Raw genomic sequence first — 22930 nt, forward strand, 5'->3', positions numbered from 1 at the left:
TTGACATAGCCGCAGGCACAATGTCCCCAAATGCTGGCTACGCGCCGTCTTGATCGGCTGATAACTCCAACATGGCGGAATTCCACAGCATGGCGGAATTCCACAGCATGGCGGAATTAGACCCCGCAAATGTAAACCCGAGTCTTCACTATTGAAACGAAGCACAGCTCTAAGCTGGAACTCGGCAAGGAGTCTTGCAGGTCCAACAAGCGTATTCATCGACGAAACAAAAAGTTGGACAGAAGAGAAGCGCTCATCTGTGTTTACCTGCTCTTTGTCTCGTCTAAGATGAGCGCTTGTTAAGCCTAAACGTATGAAACAACCGTAGCCCAACACGTTCCACAAACACCCCCCGATACTTGATCGAAAAAAGAGAGAGAGCAAGGAGATGAAAGGGAGGGAGGTCAGTCCGACGAGCGTCCGGTTTACTACCCTACCCGAAAAGTGGAAATAAAGAGAGAGAGAGAGAGAGGGAGCACTGACTGCACGCGGGATGATGCACAGGGACACTATAAGCGAGATGTGCCAATAAAGTGTACAGGTATTTAAGAGGACCACCACGTTCCACTAAAGACAGACATCGAAAAAAGACAACACTCCAACACTGCAAATCCCTCACGTCGCTAACGCTTCGCGGTCTGCATTCAATCTTTCTCGCCTCTCGTCTTCCATGTTTTGTTTTTTTTTAACGCTGTCACGAGCAGCAGATGCCCATCGGGCGCGATATATCCTCCGCTACAACGCATTACGTCGTCATCGAACGGAGGGGGGGGGGGGGGCTCCCGGCGCGCTCTCGAAGTACGTATATAAGCCACTCGAAGTCCTGTCACAGCCGTAATATACGCTGCGGAGAAGAAAAAGAAAGCTCGAGCGCGCGCGCGTTCGCAACACCCACGCCATAAGCGGGCTGCGCGTTTATCGCAACCTCCGGTGCCATAACCAAAAAGGCCTCGACAACGCTACTCGCGCCAGAGCGGGTCATCATTCTTCGCGATGCTGTCAGATTGATCATTGCCCACGCTTTCTCAGCGTCATAATATATATATATATATATATATATATATATATATATATATATATAAAAGGAACACGTAGCAGCAACATAGTTCGCAAACAGTGTTTCAAACGCGTATACCTGATTCCTTTCTTTACTAGTCTTGGCGTGTTTTATTCTTTATCCCCGAGCGTTACTTCGAGGTAGAGAGGTGGAGCTATTTCTCGACGCGGCGGAGTGCGGCGTGACGCCTCCCCTCGGCAGCGCGGGCGGTGCTCGGCGTATGAACACAATTTCGCGCAGACAGCCGCGGTGAGGGGCGCTCTTTATTTTCACGAAGCGCGCGCGTGCGCGGAGAAAGACAAGAAAAAGTGCAAAAGCAACCCGCACGCCCACGTTCTGTAAATCCATCTCACCAACTCCATGCAGCTTAGCGAGGGCTATGTGTATTATATATGACTGATGTCGGCCGATAAGTAACGAGGATCGGTTACTTGTTTCATAGCACAGAGTTTGGTGAGAACAAGAACTATAGAGCGATATCTAGCTATATATATATAGTCTTATGCGAGCATGACGGTTCTGAAAGCATGGTAATGACTGGTAGTACATGGGTTTGTTTAAACTTTGCCATTTCGGCTTCAAACGGGATTGTGAGTTTGTAAAATCGATCAGTTTCAAAAGAATTTTGCGCTGTAAGTGCAACAATTCAGAACGATAGTGCATGTGCTGACAGACCTATAAGGGGTGTCCGAAAATCGCACCGCCTGCGTCTTGTTTTCGCCCGGCGCGATGGCCAAGTAGTGCGTTCGCTGCGCCAAGTCCGTCCCATCGTCACAGGCTAGCGTATGAACCGCAGCGTTCATAGCCGCGGCACACTGCACGCAGTTATGGAAGCGAAATTTTCCTTTTTGGAGCAGATTTCGGAGCAGAAAAAAATGCCACTTTCGAGCGGCCATACGTGTTTTCGGAGCAGAAAGAATAGCTAGTTTGGAGCAGCTATTAGGTGCTTTTAGACCAGATGGTAAAATATCCCATACGACTCCTAGAGTTTAAAGCATCACCGTCTTAAAATATTACTTTTTATTATGAAACGTAGTAGACATACAATAATCAATGCAAATGGCAAGAAGCAAACAATTAAGAAGATGGATGGTTATCGAACGCGCAGTGGAATGAGCTAAATATTTAAAATACCAGTACTTGTGGCCGAAATGAGACCACTGGGCCACCGTAGCGTGTACAGATCGCTGCGTTTATACTCCTCGTATTTGGTGCCTTAAAAGGCCAACAAATACCCGCCGTGGTTGCTTAGTGGCTACGGTGATGGGCTGATAAGCACGAGGTGGCGGTATCAAATCCCGGCCACCGCGGCCACCTCCCGATGGGGGCGAAATGCGAAAAAGGCACCCGTGTGCTTAGATTTATGTGAACGTCAGAGAACCCCAGGTGGTCCAAATTATTCCGGAATCCCCTCTACGGCGTGCCTCATAATCAGATCGAGGTTTTGACGCCTCAAACCCTATAATTTAAGGGCAAACACACAAACCGAGTAAATTTTGAACACTTTCGCCGAAACGTAGATCTACTCATTCGGCTAAAGTCACGCCTGATAGAGTTGCTCGTGAAATCCTTCAAACAGTGAGGTTAGCGGCATCACTGACCCGCCTTCATGATGTCACAGTTCACAGCTTGTATATGCGTACGTCATGAAGTTAGCTACAAAATAAAATATTACTAGAGGGAACTCCAGTGGTGTCTCTACTACGGAAACTACGAAAATGGCGTTTCAGCCAGCATGGGAGTAACGGACAATGCATGGATTGACTAAGCTTCGTCTTTCTGGCTTCAAACGCTTTTCAACTTTGCAGGTTCATCAGTGGTCAACAAAATATTTCGTTTGCATTGATTTAGGAAATAACTGATTAGAATTGCCAATTATTCCGAATGTGCGCAGAGACTAAGGAGCTGGGGAGGGGGGGGGGGGAGGGGCTTCGAAACCCGGACGTCTATGACGCGTTTCTGGCTCCTTCAATCGCTTCCGCCACATGCAATCCGCAAAAGCATAGAATTTGAGATGTGCATTTCCTATCCAGAGCCACTTGCTCGTGAATTTGCTTTTGATGGTGTTCAAAACATGGCGTCTATGACGTGTATCCCGCTCCGGAATTGCTTCCGGCGCATGCATTTAGTAAAAGCATATCCTTCGAAATCAGCTTCCGTCAACAAAACGAAGCCTTCGCTGGGGCGTGTATTTTTACAAGCGCCTATCGCCTTGCTTTGTTTCTATTAGAAAACTATGGGTGCTTATAAATTTAGAAGAATAAAGCGCAATAAATAACGTAGCAAGAACGGTCGAAGCCACTAGCACACAAATTTCACCAATTCAAGTACTAACCTCATTTCCGTGGCAGATGTACAATAGCCTAGGGTTAGCACTTTCTTGTTCAAAACTTTAAGGTGTATGTGAGAAATGCAGTGACGTCATCACGATCCCCCATGTTGTACAGATAGCGCACTACACAGTCGGTGCACGTTATCGCTATTCTATCTTAAATATCCCTATATCTCCGCTAGCACTGTGAACGCTCTGAAACGGGACAGTAACATCGTGTCCACGACATGGCACTGATGCTCCCAATAACAACAACAAGCACTTTTCTCTACTAAAAGACTCACGTCGCCGTCTTTGTTTACAAACGCAGTGCGGTGCGTGTCTACATAAAAAGGAAAGAAAAACAGCTCCGGCAGAAACGCGATAAGAGTCGCTCTGTTTACAAAATGTCCATTTTCGAGCTCAGAAAAAGAAGAAAAAAAAAGAAGCGGTTACGATTCAAGATGGAGATTCAATCTCAGCGTGTCCGTTTCACAGCCGGATCTTCTTTCTATACGGTCAGCAGGCTTCGACAACGCTCCTTCTATGTGACGACGCCCAATGCACGAGCTCTGGGTATTTCACTTCCGACGAAACAAGGCGCTTCGTACGGAGACACAGAGGGACACGATGTCAGCCGCGGCTAACAGACGCGACAGTTCCGTTTTTGTTAGGGAAAGCTCCCTTCTTTCTTTTCTTTTTTTATCCATATCTTTCTGCCTCGCCTGTAGGGGAGACAGAGTCAACTTACCTCTTTTTTGTTAATCTGGTACTCCTGATGAGCAATACCCAGCTCGGTCTCTGTCGGTATGGGTTTCTCTTTATCGGCGTCATCCTGCAAAGAGACAACAAAAAAAAAAAGAAATTAAAGAAAGGCCGGAGGGAGGTTGGGGGGGAGCGGGTATGAGCATTCATCTTCGCTTACCAGGTATGTACCTGTCGCGATGTCAGCGTCGGCAATGAATCAGCTATGTACTATAGCGCAGCCCGCTGATGATATTGACCAATAGGGAGGTCGTCGTCGGCAGCCGGTCATTCCTCTCGGCACTAGATTCCATCGGCCGACGGATGCTCTCACAAATAAGTGATCGTGGCGCGTATCGATGTGTTCAGAGTAGGAATGATGTTTTATTGGCGAGCGTCGGTAGGTTACACATGACTTCAAATACTGCATGACAACAAATGAGTTGATTTTCGTTGTTGTTCTTGTTGTTCTTTTTCAGGTACGCTTGAACGGAACGCTGACTGTGCTAATGAAGCAGAAATTACGTGACATTACACGATATTGAACAATTTAGCGCAATTTATATTGAAATTTAAACGAAGATATGGCGATATATACGTATCTTGCAATAAACACCTCTAGCGTCGAAAATAGGGACCTCATAAGCCTTTCTAAGTCTTTTCGCGATATTTTTTTTCTAGCTCTTAGTTCTGTGTTACTGTACAACACAGACTTTACACGGGGTGATCATTATTAACTTTAACAGAATCTATAAAAATATCCTGTGGCAGATATCATAATTATTGCCCTGGAGCTGTATTATTCGAAGAGGCGGATATTACGAGCACGAAAAAATCGAAACACATGTTCAACTAATCAACAAAACTTCACTAGTTAACTTTTCAATTAAATACTTTACGGGCACATATTGCGATTTACGAAATGTAGCGGGTGAGCTTGTAACACGTATCCACTTGAAGTGGATACACTTCCAGGATGACACCAGTTTGGAGATGTATATTCCCAAGGGGTGCGAAGAAATACATGGGTGTTCCGCTTACTTTTGAGCTTCAATGCATAAAAGAGGGTTTTCTTCAAAGAAGTAGGTGCAACTACAGTGCATTTTTACGGCGAGTTTGATGGCACATATCTCCAAATTGGTGTCATGCAAGAACTTCATTCCAATTGGATACGCCTTGCAATCTCACCGGCTGCAATTAGAAAACTGCACTAAGTGCCGTATAGTAAATATTTAGGAAGTTAAGTAGTGAATCTTCGTTAATTTGTTGAATCTGCGACAATTTGGTAAAACGGCGTAAAACGTTAAAAGGATAACTCCGTATATTTTTCCATATGTAAGGCTTGCCTTTAGTTCACGATTTTTGTCCTTCTAAAGAATTTTTTTTTAGTGGCGTTTGTCGTCCCGTTCCAAACTAACAAGCACAAGATTCGCGAAAATGGACACAACAGCCACGGAATTGCGATGCATGTGAAAACATGTAAACAAGTATATATATATATATATATATATATATATATATATATATATATAATATATATATATATATGCCAATTAAAAGAACAAGAGGACCAATACGAGCAAGATGTAGAGTAATAAAGATATACCCGATCCCACTATATGTTTGTCTATTCCCGTTCGATACATGGGTCATCGAACAAATCGCGTCGACTCTAAATGCTTCTTTTTTGCTTTTTTTGCTTTCTTTTTCTTGCTCTGATATTTTCAAATTCGTGTTGTCACTTTCGCCTTTTTATTTAATGTATGCACGAAGTTTCCGGCGCTTCTCTGAAGCACCTGTTCCTTAGCTACAACATGTCATAAACAGAAAACAAAGAATCCCCTCGAAAAAAAAACGTAGGAATATGCAAAAACAACTGCAAAACTTTGCTAGAAACCATAGATATTTATTGTCGAGGACAGCGCCAGCTTCTTTTAAATCCGCTGGAAATCAGTTGAGTGGCATTTCATATAAAGCGCCCCGGAGGAAAAAGCGAGAACAAACCACGCGACATACTCGGGAACAGAATGGCGTGAGACGCTCAGGCTGCACCACGTGACCCTATACCACGTGACACACCCGACCCCGGAATACACGATATCGGGATCGCGCCCCTTTCATTACACCACCTCAGCGAACGGGTCCCTTTACTGGGCGAGAAAGCTACTGAGCACACGTACAAAACGACCGGATGAATCAAAGGAAGTTGCGCTTTATAAACTAAATTATGCGTTCGAAGGCGGGCCCCCGGCACATAAGTACCTGCTACAGGTGACTATATATAAATCGATTTCTTACATAGTGTGTTTCAGCGAACACTTTCAAAAATATTTAAAGGTCGCCTGTGGCAGATAGCACAATTCTAGTTCATGAGCTGGTCTACTCGAAGAGGCGGACATTCTTTGCACAAAAAAAATTGAAATGCATAATCGACTCATAACAAAAATTCACTAATTATGTTTGTTATGTTTACAATATGGACCTTATGGCCCATATTGCAATTTACAAATTCTAGCCCCAGAGTTCACAAGGCGGATCCACTTGGAATCCACTTGGAATGAATTCACAGGATGACACCAGTGTCGATATATTAATTGTCGATCTTTGCGGAGAAATGCATTGGCGTTCCAGTTACTTTCTTAAGAAAACATCGTTTCATATGCACTGAATCACAAAAGTCGGACCAAATAGAGACTTCGTGTTATCAATTTCGACAGCGCACTCTATCTGCTCTTATTCGCTCTTTTTTATTATCTCGATCCTCTCCTCCATGAGTGGGGTAGTAAACAGGACGTGCTCAAACAAGATACACAGCGCCTCGAACTAGAACTCTGTTTACATGATTCACGTTGGACGCTTTAACTTGCCAAAGTGTTAGGACCCCGACCATCAAAAGCCCTGAATCGCAAAGCAATGGAATCCCTCCAACGATTCTTTGAAGATGCTGGCATTTGCGACGAACATTGACACTTTTCATAGTGTGCATGCCTCATTCGTGCATCTCAAACTTGTGCAGCGCTTACAGTCACGAATTTTGTTATAACGAGAAATTTTGAATAGAAACTTTTACATTTCGTGCTGTTAGCTATATCTGTTCTAGTTAGGCGTCAACTAACGCAATATTGAGTATTTTTTCTCCTATATTACTGACTAGGGGAAAAGGGTAGCCTAGCCAGCAAAAGGGTGACAACTCCTGTCTTTATTTTTATCTCAATAAAAGAAAAGGCGAGCTAGGTGGGCGTCTTGGTAACTTAATTTGAATGTGTAACACGGCGAAACGAATTAAAATCTGGGGTGTTATACGCCAAATACGCGATATGAGGTGATGACCCCGTAGTGAGGGACTCCGCAGTTTAATTTTGGCCACCTAGGGTTCTTCATGTGCACCCAAAGCACGGCACACATGCGTTTCTGCGTTTCGCCCCACCTCAAAATGCGGCCGCCGCGGCTGGGATTTGATCCCGCGACCTCGTGCTTTGCAGCTCGACGCCATAGCCTCTAAGCAACCACGGCGGGTGACACAGCGAAAACAAAAAGGGATAGAAAGCAGGCAAAAACGACATGTCGCTGACTCCCCACTGTCGATTGGAGAGTCAGCGCCCTGCCGTCGTGTTTTTTTTTTTTCTTTCTGCGTTTTGTCACGGTTCGTTGGCGCTGTACGTGTTACATATTCAGAATGAACCGCGGAGGTGAGTCAGGTTGACATTCCTAGCTTTTCTTTCTCTCTCCCTCTCTAAGCTACGCTCTTACATCATTTACATCACTTGTGGCCTTTACGGCTGCGTTTTGCTTTCCTCCTCCTCGTCCTCCAATAACGTCAAAAATATATAGAAGCATATACACGCCTTTAAGGTTATTGAATACTCTTTCTTAACACCCATTACAATAGAAGAAAAAATCTCCTCCACGAGTGAGTGGACTGCACCGTAACTCTATCGAAATGGCAGATTGAGAATATATATATATATATATATATATATATATATATATATATATATATATATATATATATATATATTACGAGAAGCGATGGTAGTGCTAGTGTGACATCGGTCTGCACACCTGCACCGAATTGCAAGATATATCATGCTCCTACTTTTCAGACAGCTTTTGTTTGTAGATTGCGATACGTACAAATTGTTTTCCGGAAATCAGTCAACGTTCGTTGGCACTCAAGCGTTACAACATCAACTCGAGGAGAACGTTCATCTACATCTAAAATAGCACTTGAAAATGTACGCATGTTGATTATGTAATAGTCAGTTTCTGCCTCATTATAAGGCATTGTTCATCGATGTATTTGTGGCCAAATACATTCATGACCCACTTAACACTGATAAACACTTAATTTTTTTCAAATCGTTCGAATTAAGATTATCTGGTATAGCGAGTTCGATTGGCGCAGCACTGTAGGGAATCTGAGGATCACTGGGAGATGACTTTGTTCTCCAGTGGACAGAATTAAGCGGATGCTAGTGTCAATAACAACAAAATTTCAATTTATGCGCGCCCATTGTCGGAGCGCTAGCTGACAATGCGCGCTCTTCAGCAACAAACAACGGTGTGCATTGAGTCAAGCGAAAACAGCGTCGTCTGGCTATGCCGGTGGCAGCAGAATAAGAAGCGCATACAGGGTCGCCATGGAAACGGCACCGGGAGCTCGAGGGAATGTTTTGGGCATCCCAGCATTCCCAGGCGGGCCGCGTTTGCTGCCACGACCTCGCGAGACCACGCGAGACTGATTGAGACAGAAGCGCTGTTCTTGCACAATCTGTTGGAACGCGCGCTGCTGCTGCTTCGTCTTCTGTTAACGTCGTCTGCTCATCGTCTGTTTGTCGTCTGTTGGCTGTCTGACGCTCGTGGGTGGGCCTTTTTGCATGTTCGCCTCAACGGCAATATCCCTCGCCCGTGCCGAAATCCATCGCTGGGTCTTACGGCGCGCACAGTGTGATGCAGGGAGTGCTAAGTTCGTAGCCCGGATTACTGCAAGCTTCTCGAACGTTTCAGCTTTGACCTGAGCAACGCGTTAATGCTGTGTTTGAGGATTACGAAACGAGCGCCGTTGTCTACGTGCAACACTGTGGCTTAGGAGCTAACTTCTACAGACTCTCTTGATCAGAGATTGCCCAATGTTGCAGTAAAATGTTTAGCAATGTTTAGCAAATGAATTAACGTCAGCAATGATTTTTTTCTCGGAAAGTGAACGAATAGCCCGCGAGGGCAGTGCCGCAGTTAAGCGGAAAGATGAGCGTTCTTTCACTCAGCCAGCAGTGACAAGTGCGAAATTTGGTTTTCTGCGTCGTTCCCCGGTCTACCTTTATTTTTCGGTCCCCTGTCGTCGCCATCGCGTTGTCACGTGTCACGTAACTTCCTTATCCTCAATTTGATATTAGCCGTAGAAGAACACTTGTGTCTTGGTGTTTATACCTTTGTTTCCCTTTTTTAGCTTTTGTTGTTTTCTCCACTCGGTGTTGTTACATTTTGGATCATACAGGACCAAATAGTCCACTGTAAGATGTTACCAAGAAAAACAAAACACCGCCGCGGTAGCTCATTGCCAGTCGCGTTTCGTTGCTGATCTCGAGGTCGGGGGTTCCATTCCAGCCGCGGCGGCCACATTTCTATGGGAGTGAAATGCAAAAGCGCCCATGTACATTGATTGAGGTGCACGTTAACGAACATCCAGGTGGTGAAAATTATTCCGGAGTCCTTCACTACGGCGTGCTTCATAGTCAACTCATGGTTTTGCACGTAATACCCCAGCATTTCTTTGTAAAAAAACAAAACTTCGGCCACCCACCACCGGTACTATGATTCATGCATCTGCGGTTGGCAGCCGAAAGCGCTAACCACTGCGGTATATGATTCTTGTTTTCTTCTTTCATATTTACTACAGCGCGTTAAATGACACGAACACGAAACATCCCCTGATGAACAAACTAATTGACAGTCACAATGAGAATTACAGATACAATCACAAGATAAGCAAGCAAGTAGCTTTCACAGTATATCAGGCACTATATCGCACACTCAAAGACCGCCAATAAAACAAGCTGTTGATATTACCAGACTGTTCGTTAAAAGTATACTTTTCCCTGCAAAGTTGGCAAGGATAAGCACCTCACTAAGATAACCTTTTCTATTTATTGCACTGCCTGGGGGAGAGGGTGCGCTGCTTTCAAACTTGACAATATTTGTGCAGGGCTCCGTGCACTATACACGGAGACTCTAAGAACAGCGGCTTGCGCTCGCATATTTCTGAGTCTACAAGAGGGATTTCTGTAGCGGACGAAGAAGACGTTGCACGCGTCGTCAAGAGAGTGTGGCCAATACCGCTGGTATGAAGAGCCATGTGTTGAAGCCGCACAAGAACGACCGATGAGTTTCGTGAGAAGATCGCAGTATTCGCTACGAGAGCCTGCTGCTCCAGCAACAAATGAGCCAAGAGCCCGTATAGTATCGCTGAATGAAGCCTGCTAATTGTTTTTAACCTCGGGACTTCGAAATGGACAGATATGCTTACGGACGATTCGAACGTACACCATGCGATTCACTCAATTCGTGAAGTGAAGAATGCAAGACGCAATGGGCTCCTTTAGCTTTGCGACGAGACTAATTTCTCAATACTCTGTACGCGTCACTTAAATTACATAAAAGACAGTCTCGCCAGCACAGACGCATGAAATACGAAGTCTGGACAAACTTTGCAGATGAGCTCTCGCAGGCGAATTATAGAGGTTTGGACGAGAAACAATCTGCACTTACGGACACGTTAATATCTTTACGGTATTGCGAAAGCCCCGCCACTGCGCGCACCGTCATTCAGGACTGTGTTAAGCTTATTTAGAAAACAATTTTTTTCCGTTCTAAGCTACACGCTGTGCCTCTCCTGCTTAGGATTCTACTGAGTGCCGTCACAATCATCATCATTATCATCAGCCTAATTTCTGTCCCCAGCAGTAAAAAAAGGCCTCTCCCAACGACGCCTAATTACCCTTTTTTTGTCAATTAGCTCTATTTCATGCCTTATTATTTCTTTATCTCGTCGCACCACCTAATCATGTGGCGTCCTCGACTTGTACTTATCATCATCTTCCTAATGTCTTTATTTCAGCTTCATAATTAATGCTGCACGGTACCGTAAATAAAAACAAACAATATTTATTTGCTTAAATATACTGCTCGCATTATCATAGCTTATAGAGAGAAGGCATATAAAACGTTTATTTATTATTGATGTTGCTCATACATAATGAAACATATTGCTGTACAATCATGCCACAACTACTAAGACTATGCACCGTTCAGGGCACAGTCGCTGTGCAACTTTATGCGAAAACAGTACACTTCTAAAACCTGAAATTTCGGCGAGTCCATGACTACTTGACTTGACTTGAAGCGCATGAAAACAAGGACACAATAAAGGAAGACCAGAGAGGACGAGCGCTAACTTCAAACTAACGCTCATTCTCAGAAAGCCATGCCTATTTATCAGTCGACACTTATGAGAAGCAAAATACATCATTGCGCAAAGGCGCTCCGAACCCCCAAAAAAGTTTAAGAAAGTTGTAAAAGTTATGTGACCCAGCTATGCTTTTTAAAAAACACAAAAAAAACGAAAAGCTTCAAAAGTTCATTAAACAACAAGCTCTTAGTCTGGCCTTTATCACGTGGACACTGATAGTGTTGGATTTGCAGCGAAAAACGACTTATCGAGATATGCTATTTCCTTCGTGTGGCTGTTTATCAAGGACTAGATCACCCACGTGGAACCGTTTTTTTAATGTATAAAGCCTTTGCAACTTCCCTAGTTGTCCTACCTCGGTGTCGGAAAAGGACTCATGTGCCTTGCAGAGCAGGTTCAGATCCGCATTGTCAGCAGTGTAGGGCAAGATGCGAATATGTTAACCCTTTGAGGATGTTGTTTTGCTCCCTAAGCTTAACGTTTAGGCAGTGGCTTGTCTGCCCGTTGTATTTTTCTCCACATAAAAAAATAATGAGGTACACAACATCACAGGCACAAGGAACGAAGGAAATTTTGCCTTATCTCGTGGTACACTGAGCTTCTTTTGGCTTCTCCTTCCTACGCATGCGTTCTCGAAGAGCTGGACAAATCACGCCTAGCTTGTTCTTAGCAGTTAAAACGACATCAACATTATAACTCTTTTAACTGCTAAGAACAAGCAAGGCGTATTTGTCTAGCTGTTTGTTCATCTATTTGTCCAGCTATTTGGCCGCTACCTAAACATTAGACTCGGAAAGCACGACAGCTCCCTGAAAGAGTCACTGACACTCACTGTATTCGCATATTGATGCGGATGCATGTATATTCGCATATACAATGCGGATTTAAATCCGTTCTACACGGCCCAGCAGTCCTCTTAGACCGGCGTCATGACATCCTCGCCTTCAGGAATGTTTTTTTATGTTAGTTTTTTTATGTTAGTATTTATAATAGCTTTTATGTTAGTTGTTCGTGTGTTTTTTATGAATGCTAGTACTTATACCGTTAGCGATACCACTTGTCGTTGCAACGCATGAATCTTAGTTTATTTTTTATGTATTTTATTTTATTTGCGCATTATTTAGAGGCACTTATTTGGATAACTCGGTGAGAGGGGACGGTACACTGGGAATGTTAAAATATAGAGCACGTGAAAAGCAAGCGTACAAAAAAAATAACAGTATACAAAGTCTCAAACAAAAACAAAAACACCTATTGCACAACGTTTTATTAAGCGGACGCAGTTATTACACAATAGTTAGAATTTCACATCACGCAGTAATAACTTCGGTATAAGCAATCACTAAACAGTGTTATATAGGCGCTCAATTAGGCAACGCGATCGCGGACGTTGGCAACACCGCCAGGGAGTTCATTCTAGTAGGTGACTGCGCGTAACTCATTGCACGTAACTGGTAATATTGAGCTTGACTGGCCAATTACCCTTCTCGGCTACCAAAATGGACACTCTGTCGAACAACGTAGGCTTGACATAGGAAAAGTTGAGGAATTAAGACGGACACAAGGGGGCCCGAATCCACTTTGAATTTCCGCGGCCAGCCACCCGCGAACGTCATGCATTTTCAAAGTGCCCAGACTATATTTCATGCTGACTACAGACTATACTATACTAAACTATTAGACTCTGCTTAATTGTAAACGAGACTACACGCCCCTTAATCTCGTCCTACGTAAGTTCTCTATGTGAAACATCGTTGCAATACTATTGCACTTGTTTAGCGTAACCGTTGTGGAATGGAATTTTGATGTTGCACGAAGTGGAACCGCGATGTGGAGCTAAATTATGATGTTCGACTTCGTGCAACTTACGTGTGACGATAGTCAGAGCGATATATAATAACAGTGGAAATAAGCTCAACCGAATAAAGATCCGATGCTCACGAACACAAGTTTCCGTAAAGGTTCCGCTTTCTAAGTACAACATTTTTCGTAATATGGTCCACATACTATGCGGAACCTTTGTCGAACGATATTAAGAGTCTATTTAAGAGGAAGCATTAGCTCTGGACCAACTCAGGTTTTCCTGTTCAAATACGCGTAAAACGCAGACATCCTTTCATTATGGACAACCGCTGGACCGATTCGAACGAAATTCGTTGCATTTGAGAGATAAACGCTGATTTCTACGGACTGATAGAAGCGAAATTTAGATTTAAGGCCTGAATTTAATTTTGCCAAAATTGTTTATTATCGGGAAGGTAAAAATATGAAGCGCTAAGTTCGTAGGTATCTTCCAAAAGTAGACATCACCTTTCTGTAAACTGTGTTCGTTGGAGCATCACAAGCGGAAAAATTGTATACATGAAGTTGCAGCTTACGTAAATTTTCACAATGTTCACCAGTGTTCCGCAAATATCCAGCTCACAGATTAGTCGTATATTTGAGAATGGCGTATAATTCATCAATTTTATCCGTTTTGGATGTCTCAGTAGATGTAGTTTAAATTATTGTCATACCCTCTGATGAAGTTATAGGTTATAAAGATTTAAAGCTCACATTAAAGTTTCCTAAAATTTCACATTTTCAGCAATTTCTATAAAAATATCATTGCCCTTAATTCGGAATCTACTTCCTACACTCGGCAGACATAAAATATTTATTTCAATGCAACCAACCTAATCAAAACTCGCTCCAGTTGATGTTGGTCAAAATGATTTCTGCGTTCACGTATGTATAAACAGGGGCTCCAGCACTAAAGCTTCACGTAGACAGTTTACCGTTAATTAAAGATATCAGTGCATTCTAACGACACCAAAGCCTAGGACGCAAAACTCCCAAAAACCTTTCTGCGTTTGGCCATCAATCTTTTCCTGCCCATAACAACCGTTTCCTGGCGAATAAATGAAAATAAAGTTTCAAATAAGTTATTTTGATATGCATTGCGGTGCGGTTGCTCTTCTCTTACCTTTTTCTTTCTTTTCTATTTTGACACTGCAATCGCGGTGCCAGGATTATAGCAACGTGGGGGAAAAAAAAGAACTATTCAGTTTCACAAAACATTGATTTCCTTGTAAGCGTGCGAAAAAAAGAACAACATTGCGTTCCTTTTCAGATAAGCTTGAGGTTTTTATGACTTCCAAAAGCAAGTCACAGTGGTATGACGTATACTCTGGATTAAACTTCACCACTTCGAGTTATTTAAAAATCTGCGCTCAAAGCACGACACACGACTTTCTTAGCACTTCGCCGCCGTCGGAATTCGTTCATCGACGTCAGGAATCGGATCAGCTACCTCGTGTTACGCAGCTGAACGCCAAGCCACCGATGCCATGCGTCACTTTAGTGCTCTTTATTATTATTATTATTATTATTATTATTATTATTATTATTATTATTATTATTATTATTATTATTATTATTATTATTATTATTATTATTATTATTATTGGCTGTGTTTAAGGAGATGTTCGTGCTTGTAGTGTCATCGCCTATATACTCTTCTAATTAAAAAAAATGCGGGTTTATCAAAACTGGACGCTGGGTTATCAAAGACGCTGTAGCGGAGCGGCTCCGGGTTCATCTTGACCAACCCGTAGTTGTTCAGCATGCGCCCAAAGCACGGTGCACCTGTGTTTTCGCATTCCGATGCCATTGGAATGCGACCAGTGGGAACAGGGTATTGAACCCGGGAGCACGTGTTCAACAGCGCAACGCCATAACCATAAAGCAACTGCTGGCGACGAGTTCCTCTAATTTGAATGATGTATCACAAAACGAGACAAAACGCTATCGAGAAAAAAAAGAATGCCAGGAAAAGGCTAGTCAACAGCGGTTGACTTCGAAGAAACGTAGATCATCTTAGGCTTCCGGTAACAGTTGTTAGGAGCGCGAAGTTTGAACGAACGTATCTGGGTTTAACTTCGACCTTTTCTTGCGCTAACTATACGCAGGATTACTGCTCCGAACATCATCATCAGCCAGTTTTTTTTTTTATGTCCACTGCAAGACGAAGGCCTATCCCAAAGATCTCCACTTGTCCGTATCCTGCGCTAGCTAATTCCAACGCGTACCTGCAAATTTCCTAATTTCCTCACCCCACCTCACTTTCTACCGTCCTCGACTGCGCGCGCTTCCCTTGGCTTGGCGCACTCCGAACATAGATATACGGTAATTTAGTGCGTATTTCGCGTTCCAGGTTTCACATTGACGCCTTTGTCGTTGTCCTATGTGCACTAGAAGACCTCTAATCGCCGAAATGCTTGACGAAAGTTGTCAGAAAGTGGCCAGCCCAGATCCCACGACCCCTCAATCGTTCTGAAGCCGCCAAATAGGACCTTGTCTTCAAAAAAAAAAAAAAAAAGAAGAAGAAGAATAAACGGTTCTAAAGCACTTCTGCGATAACATCCGCAGAAGGTCTTTAGAACCGTATATTTCTTTGAAGACAAGGTCCTGTTTGGCCACCTCAGAAGGACCTTGTCTCCAAAAATACACGGTGACATCAGTTCCAAGGGCCTTCTTCGGACGTTATCGATTGTCTTACTTGAGGCCTGCTCTTGTAGACGCAGGCAAAGCAGGCGCAGCAAGCGTCGTAGCAACAGCGGCACCTTCGACGACAGTAGCGGCGCAGTCGCCACATGCGCCGACCCCCCATACGGCCACGGCACAGAACACCGCTCCCACAAACACAATGCCCCGAACGCGCGCGCGCCGAAGGCCGACGGCGCTTATAACCGAGGAGAATAAATGCGGGACTAATTGACACCGTCTCGCCGTGGAGGGGGCATTGAAAAGTTGTTTCACGGTCGTCAGGCGTCGCTAGCAGAGCGATATCGACGACAGCGACTCTATGCGAACGTGTACTGACTTACCTCCGGACGGCATAGAAGCCACCGGCGGAAGCGAAACGTCGGGAAGCTCAAGACTCTCAGTCGTAGACCCACAGCCGCCTGTGTGTGTGTGTGTGTTTCTTTTCGTCGTATTGTCATCACTCTCGTTCGATTCTCCTCTCAGTTCATTCTTTCTTCGTTTCTTCGGTCTTTCCCGGCCGATAGCGACTGGGGACTGCATCAACCCGGTAGCTCCTCCCCCCCCCCCTTCCCCCTTTCTATGGTTGCCAGCTCGAGGCGTACACTTCAGAGTGGAGGACGCGACAAAGCAAGTCCCTGCGACCGGAAGTCCTATACCGTTGCTTCCGGTATAGCGGACGACGACTTCTCTGTCGTCTGCTCGCCGAAGCGCGCTGTTACTGCGAGTTGCGAAAACGCCGGTCTTTCTTAAGCAAGGCACGCTATTATTTCTGGGCTACCGTGTTATCGAGTTGCCGACAACACCGCCACCTGCGGACGTGGCGAATCGGGAGAGGAACTGAGAAAGAAATAAGACGATGCTACGCGACGGCCATGTTTGGTTCCGACAGGGAAGTGATGTGTGCAATTGTGATATATGTATACGCGCTGACTGTTCTTTTTTTTTCAGAAAAGAAATAGCTAAAGGAAGGATGGCAAAGGCTCGCTTGCCCCACGGAAGAGCAACTGCTTTTGTGGCGGTAAAGTAAGCTTAAGATATCGAAATGGACACTTGTTGGCAGGTACTTAGGCAGCAAGAAGGCGATAACGAACCTCTCAAGTTTGGTTCGGTGCTTGAGCTGAACACCGGGACTCAGTTAAGGTTCGACATTGAGGAGTCCTGGAATGAAAATAGCGTTGCTTTTCTAAGTGCAACGAAGAGTATAACGGCAGTGCAGAAATACAATTTTTGAATGAACACAACAGATATCGGAACGAAAGAAAAGTATATTATTGGACGGTATTTGGTTCTCGTCAAGTTACAAACACGGAACAATATTGCTACGTTTAATGGATCAAGTGAGTGAATGAAAGAATGACTGGTTGATTACAAAAGCAATTGGTTGGTTGACTGATTAATTTGTTGACTGACTTATTGATTCAAAAACTTATTTCTTGGTTCATTAGTTCAGCAGACCGTCGATTGACTGACTGACTGATTGATACATTCAATCATCCATTCATGCATTGAGCTTATCGTTCCAAACCAGAACGATGACTACTAGAGACGTGCCGGCGAAGGGGTCTGGGTTAATTTGACTGCTTTTAGTTTGTTCGTGTGCACCGAGACCTCTTAGCTATTAGCTGAAGGGCACTAATTAACACATACTCATAAGAAGTAGACGATTGATCGCTGTCTTTTAAGAAAGACAGCAGCGCGCCATCGTCTGCGTGTACGTTCATTTGCGCTCCTCCTTAATAGCTGTGCATCATCCACAAGCACAACAAGAAGTACTCCTATCACCCAAAGCTCATAGCAGTAGCGTCGAGTGACCGACCGACCGACCGACCGACCGACCGACCGACCGACCGACCGACCGACCGACCGACCGACCGACCGACCGACCGACCGCCGACCGACCGACCCGACCGACCGACCGCCGGACCGACCGACCGCCGGACCGACCGACCGCCCGACCGACCGACCGACCGACCGACCGACCGACCGACCGACCGACCGACCGACCGACCGACCGACCGACCGACCGACCGACCGACCGACCTTTAGATTTGCCTCTCGAAACAGCACTAACAAAGGACTCTCTCGGTTTCAGCTAACTTGCGCCACAGACAGAAGTCGCGACATGCTAACATGCTCACGCGCACGTGCAAACCGTTATCATGTCCTTCATTCTGAGTAGAAGCTGCCGCGAGTGTCCCCAAGATAATACTTCAGCTTGTCTGTTTGCCCGGTTGCCGTTCTATTTTGCTTACAAACAGTAAGCCGACGATATCGAAAATAGCCCTTTCAGCTGGCGTTTCCTATCTCCAAGCTCCTTCATCTCTGTAAGGTCACTTCTGTATTTTACCGCTAACCTTTTCCTAAGTCGCCCGGTTGCCTTTACCCGTTTCGAAGCCCCAGAGTGAAATTGCCAAGCAATCGGCGCAGTAGCGGGAACTACTCTCTCTGGGGAACAAAAAAAGAACAAACAAAACGCTGCGTAGTACAGTTTTACGCAAAGAAACTGGCAGCGTTGTAGAAAGCAAATTAGGCTGCCCCCGCACCGTTCTCTGTTAGGCGTTGACGTCACAGCTCACAGGTAAACAAGACTGCAGAACGAGGTCCACAAACAGCGAACAATTCACGAGCAGACGAACAGAGGCAACGTCCAAGGCGCACCGAACCAGTAGAATGCGGTGCAGGACAAGCCTTACAAACAGGATTTACAAAATAAAGAAGGAAGGGACGAAGTGAAGAATGAAGCTAGAAAAGAATGAAAGAAAGTAAGATTGAAACAAAAATGAGAATGAAATAGCAAGAAATCGGGGAAGAAGAAGAAACATAAAAATTGAAGAAAATATACAGAAGTAAATAAAAAGCGAAAGAAGAATGAAACAAAAAAGGAAGGATGGAAAACAATAGAAACACAGAAATGAGGGAAGGAATGAAAGGAAGAAGGTACGAATGGCAAGGAAAGAGAAAAAGAAGGAACGAAAGTAAGAGGAAGTAAGTGTACATTGAACGCCCACTGCCATGTACCTTGGCGTGGCAATTTCGCATCGCCATTTCGTTCGACGCGAAGTGCTTATATATATATATATATATATATATATATATATATGTGTGTGTGTGTGTGTGTGTGTGTGTGTGTGTGGTGTGGTGTGGTGTGTGTGTGTGTGTGTGTGTGTGTGTGTGTGTGCGTGTGTGTGTGTGTGTGTGTGTGTGTGTACACCACGACAGGCGAAGGAATAGGTTTGCGCGGCCCGCGCGCGCTCCCATGGCGCGGCTTTAACCCAATTTCACGCGCGACAGACACGTCCACTGCTTTACCCGTTACTCTGTTCTTGGGCGCGTGTTGACGTCGCCCGCACCATTATTTACCCCGCATTTGGTTGAGGGCAAGACGAAAGGTAAACGCGATTTAAGGGAGCGGTCCAGAAAACGCCACGACAGCATTCTAGGTCTACTGTGTGTAGTCAAAGCCCTGAGACGATGTACCGCCATTCGGAGCCTTGGCTCAGTGACAGATCCCTCGTATCCTGAACCGTCCACGTACTGTGTGCTTGGACTCGGGATACCAGGTACCACCTGCTGAGGGAGGCAGAGCTCAAGCCTAACGTTAAAGATGACTATACCGGCTGGCTGTAATCGGTCGAGTGAGTGAATTGGTGGCTGATTGATGCACTGCTTGGTAGATTGAGCGAGTGCAGCAGTACCAGAATGACTAGCAGAGCGCGAAAGAGAGTAACCAAGTGAGCGAATGAATTCTGAGTGCATCAGTCGTTGGTTTCGCTCGTGTGAGTTCATGGTACGGCGGGCGACTAAGCGCGCTCTTCGAACAAATTGTAGTACATGCTATTCAACAACATCTAAACAGACATTCTATCGAAAGCAACAAAATGTCAACAGGAAGATATTCAATTGGTATAGCCACTTGAGTAAGGGGCTGAATCAGTGAGTGGAATGACCTACTCATCGAGGTGGTGATTGTGTCGGGTTGTACAGAAACAACCTGAGCCACTGATGTGTGATCGTGTATCCTTCACCGGCTTCATGACTTCGTTGCATAGCGCGCCGGAGCATTCTCCCTCGTAAAACTAATGCTTTGACATTGAATTGCATTTCAACGTAAACTTTTTTTGAATGCAACAATAAGTCAACAAAAACGATCAGAATTTCTATACCAGCTTCTGTAGTAGCTACGTGCGCACATTTTGCCTGCTAATAAATTCCATTGATTCCTAATTGAATTCTAGTTATTTCTAATTAGAATAGCAGAGAATGCCAATTATAACGCAGCTGGCAGAGAAGAAACCTTAAAGCAGCTATTGTAATACGAAGACCGGTAGCTTGCTCTTCGGACCCCTCTAGAGAAATTAGATGAGAAGCTCTTTTTAGAACAGAAGATCCTGGGACCGCTACCGGGTGCATCTGCGATGTAAAAAAAAACAAACCACAAAAGCGCTGCTATACGTTTCTACGTTTCTACGTTGATACGTTTCTTGACATCTACTCGCCTATATGTCCGCCTTGCGACTAACAGAACGATAATCTGATCATTGTGTGTGCGCATTGTGAACGTTTATTGAAGCGAAGCTCTCTCTTCCGATTCCCTGCAGTTTCATTCGTTGATGTGTCGTGCCGAATGTGTTGTGTATATAGCATGAAATGTTGATCAGCAAACATGTGCCACTCAACGAGCCTCAACTATGGCTTAATCACGACATGAAACCTTTACATATAATGTCGGCTCATAGGAATGTCTAGCGCATACCGTACTCCTAATGGAATAACATATGCTGTTCAACGGATTTCTTTGTTTCTTTACCTTCTTGCATTTGGGTTAGCTAATCCAATGACTATGTCATTTGTGTTCAAATTTGAGTTCAATGTGTGTTCAAAGCCGGTAATTTCTCTTGTGCGTTCGTTTATTGAGGAAAAGTTCTACAAGCAGGATTCTTGAACAGAAGAACTACACAACAAATAGCACTGAGTGATGTTCCGCCTTAGAACGTTTGCAAGAGCCACGGTTAGAACGAGGGTGAGGTGTTCCCTTTTATACTGGCCGAGTGGTACCACTAGGCATCTGCCGATGGGTATGTACCCGTTCATAGTGAATTCTGCATAATTCGCACGTGTCAGTGGTAGGCAATGGAGTATTGAAACCTTAAATGCATTTAGATATTTACTTTACATCTCTGTGCATAAACCTCTCATCCCTGGTCTTCCCTCGACAGCACCATTCATCGCCCTCGAACACAATTGCACGCATCGCAATTATTTGCGTAGCATTCATTCAACCGCTTCATTAAATGTTCGCTCCACACAGATTGCATTATTTGCGTTGAATCTGCATATTTTTTTCCTCCTTCTACGCATCTTTCGTTGCTCTTTCCCAATGCAGGTTAGCCAACCGGGCTCAGCCTGGGGCTGTATTCTGAAACGTTCCGCTTCGGCGTTCCTCCACTTCCGCTTCCACTTTCTCCTTCAGGCGCGCGCTGATTGGCTGTTTCAGCAAAATTTGATGAACTGATTGGCTCGTTGAGCCCGACGTCATTCAACTTTGCTCAACCAGCCAATCAGCGCGCGCCTGAATACAAAAGGCGAACTATCGCCGAAGTGGAAAGTTTCAGAATACGGCCCCTGGTTAACCTCCCTGCCATTCCCTTACCCGCAAAATGGCGGACAGCTGGGCTATAGTTTTGTACATACTCACGGTAGCGAAGCGCAAACAATGACACAAACAGATACCGACGCACACGCGAGCGCATAAATCACTTCTCTCTACAGTCGGTTGCCCCTGCTGTCTGTCATTCACACTGCAGGCCTCTCCACTCGCCCAACTCATCAGAGCGCCGTTCGCCTTTGTTTCGGCCGCAGGCTACACCGGGGCCTATATCACCCCGGGTCGTCGAGTGCTCGAGACCCGTACTCTGTTATTCTTCGTCGCTCACCGACTCAGCTTGGCTAGGCTAGGCTGGCGGCCCGGCTGGCAAAGCTTGTTTTCGTTGGCGTATACAGACGGAGGCGCCCCGCTGTCACTGTCCTTTGCCTGGACTATCAGCGTGATTACGCCTGTCTCGTCGCGTGTCTTTTATTCCTGTGCCCGCATTTCGGCTGACGGACCCCGCGCGCGCTAGGGCCTAATCGCGGCCGCAATTGCGAACCAGCCCGTCGTGGCTGATGAGTCCCTTTTGTGGCCTCCTCTGAAGAGAAGCCCGCGCAGTGCTCTTCTTTTTTTCCCTTTCTCCCCCTGTATATATCATTCCTGTGTGCGGGTAATTGCTCTTCGAGTAGTGTCTCCGCCGCTTTGCCTTATCAGTCACCCACATTTTCTTCTACCGGGATCTCGGCGTTGAAACCTTGCCCTGTTATCGATAACCATCGGCATAATCAACACGGGAAGGAGGCGATTGTGCGAGAGGAAGAAAGAGAGAGAGCGAGAGACGCTTAGAGTGACGAGGAGTCGCGTTATTTAAGACAGACGAGATTGTGCGACAAATTGTGACAGCGCGACACTGAGCATTGCGTGGCGTTACGTACATATGTCTGTATCTGACATGGACACTGTGTGTTACGATGCGGCGCATTCATAGAACGTGTGACAGCACCAAGACATTCATCATCATCATTAGTCTATTTTTGTGTCCACTGCAGGACGAAGGCCTCTCCCTGCGATATCCAGTTACCGCTGTCTTGCGCTAGCTGATTCCAATTTCAACCTGCAAATTTCCTAATTTCATCACCCCAGCTAATTTCCTGCCGTCCTCGACTGCGCTTCCCTTCTCTTGGCACCCATTCTGGCACCAAGACTATTATACTGTTAACATGTAATTGTTTTCCTCTT

General features: G+C 45.1%; 1 protein-coding gene across 1 annotated transcript in view; it reads right to left on the reverse strand.

The window, feature by feature from the left end:
• The window catches only part of LOC119454118 (BAI1-associated protein 3-like), a 375555-nt gene that overhangs the window by 123181 nt on the left and 229444 nt on the right, over positions 1-22930 (reverse strand). The window contains exons 4-5 of the mRNA XM_049667930.1: positions 4120-4203; positions 1733-1872 (exon numbers count right to left, since the gene is read on the reverse strand). Coding sequence (XP_049523887.1) covers positions 1733-1872; positions 4120-4203 — 224 coding nt within the window. The remainder of the gene's footprint in view (positions 1-1732; positions 1873-4119; positions 4204-22930) is intronic.

This window comes from Dermacentor silvarum, chromosome 5 (genome assembly GCF_013339745.2).
Source record: "Dermacentor silvarum isolate Dsil-2018 chromosome 5, BIME_Dsil_1.4, whole genome shotgun sequence".
NCBI lineage: Eukaryota > Metazoa > Arthropoda > Arachnida > Ixodida > Ixodidae > Dermacentor > Dermacentor silvarum.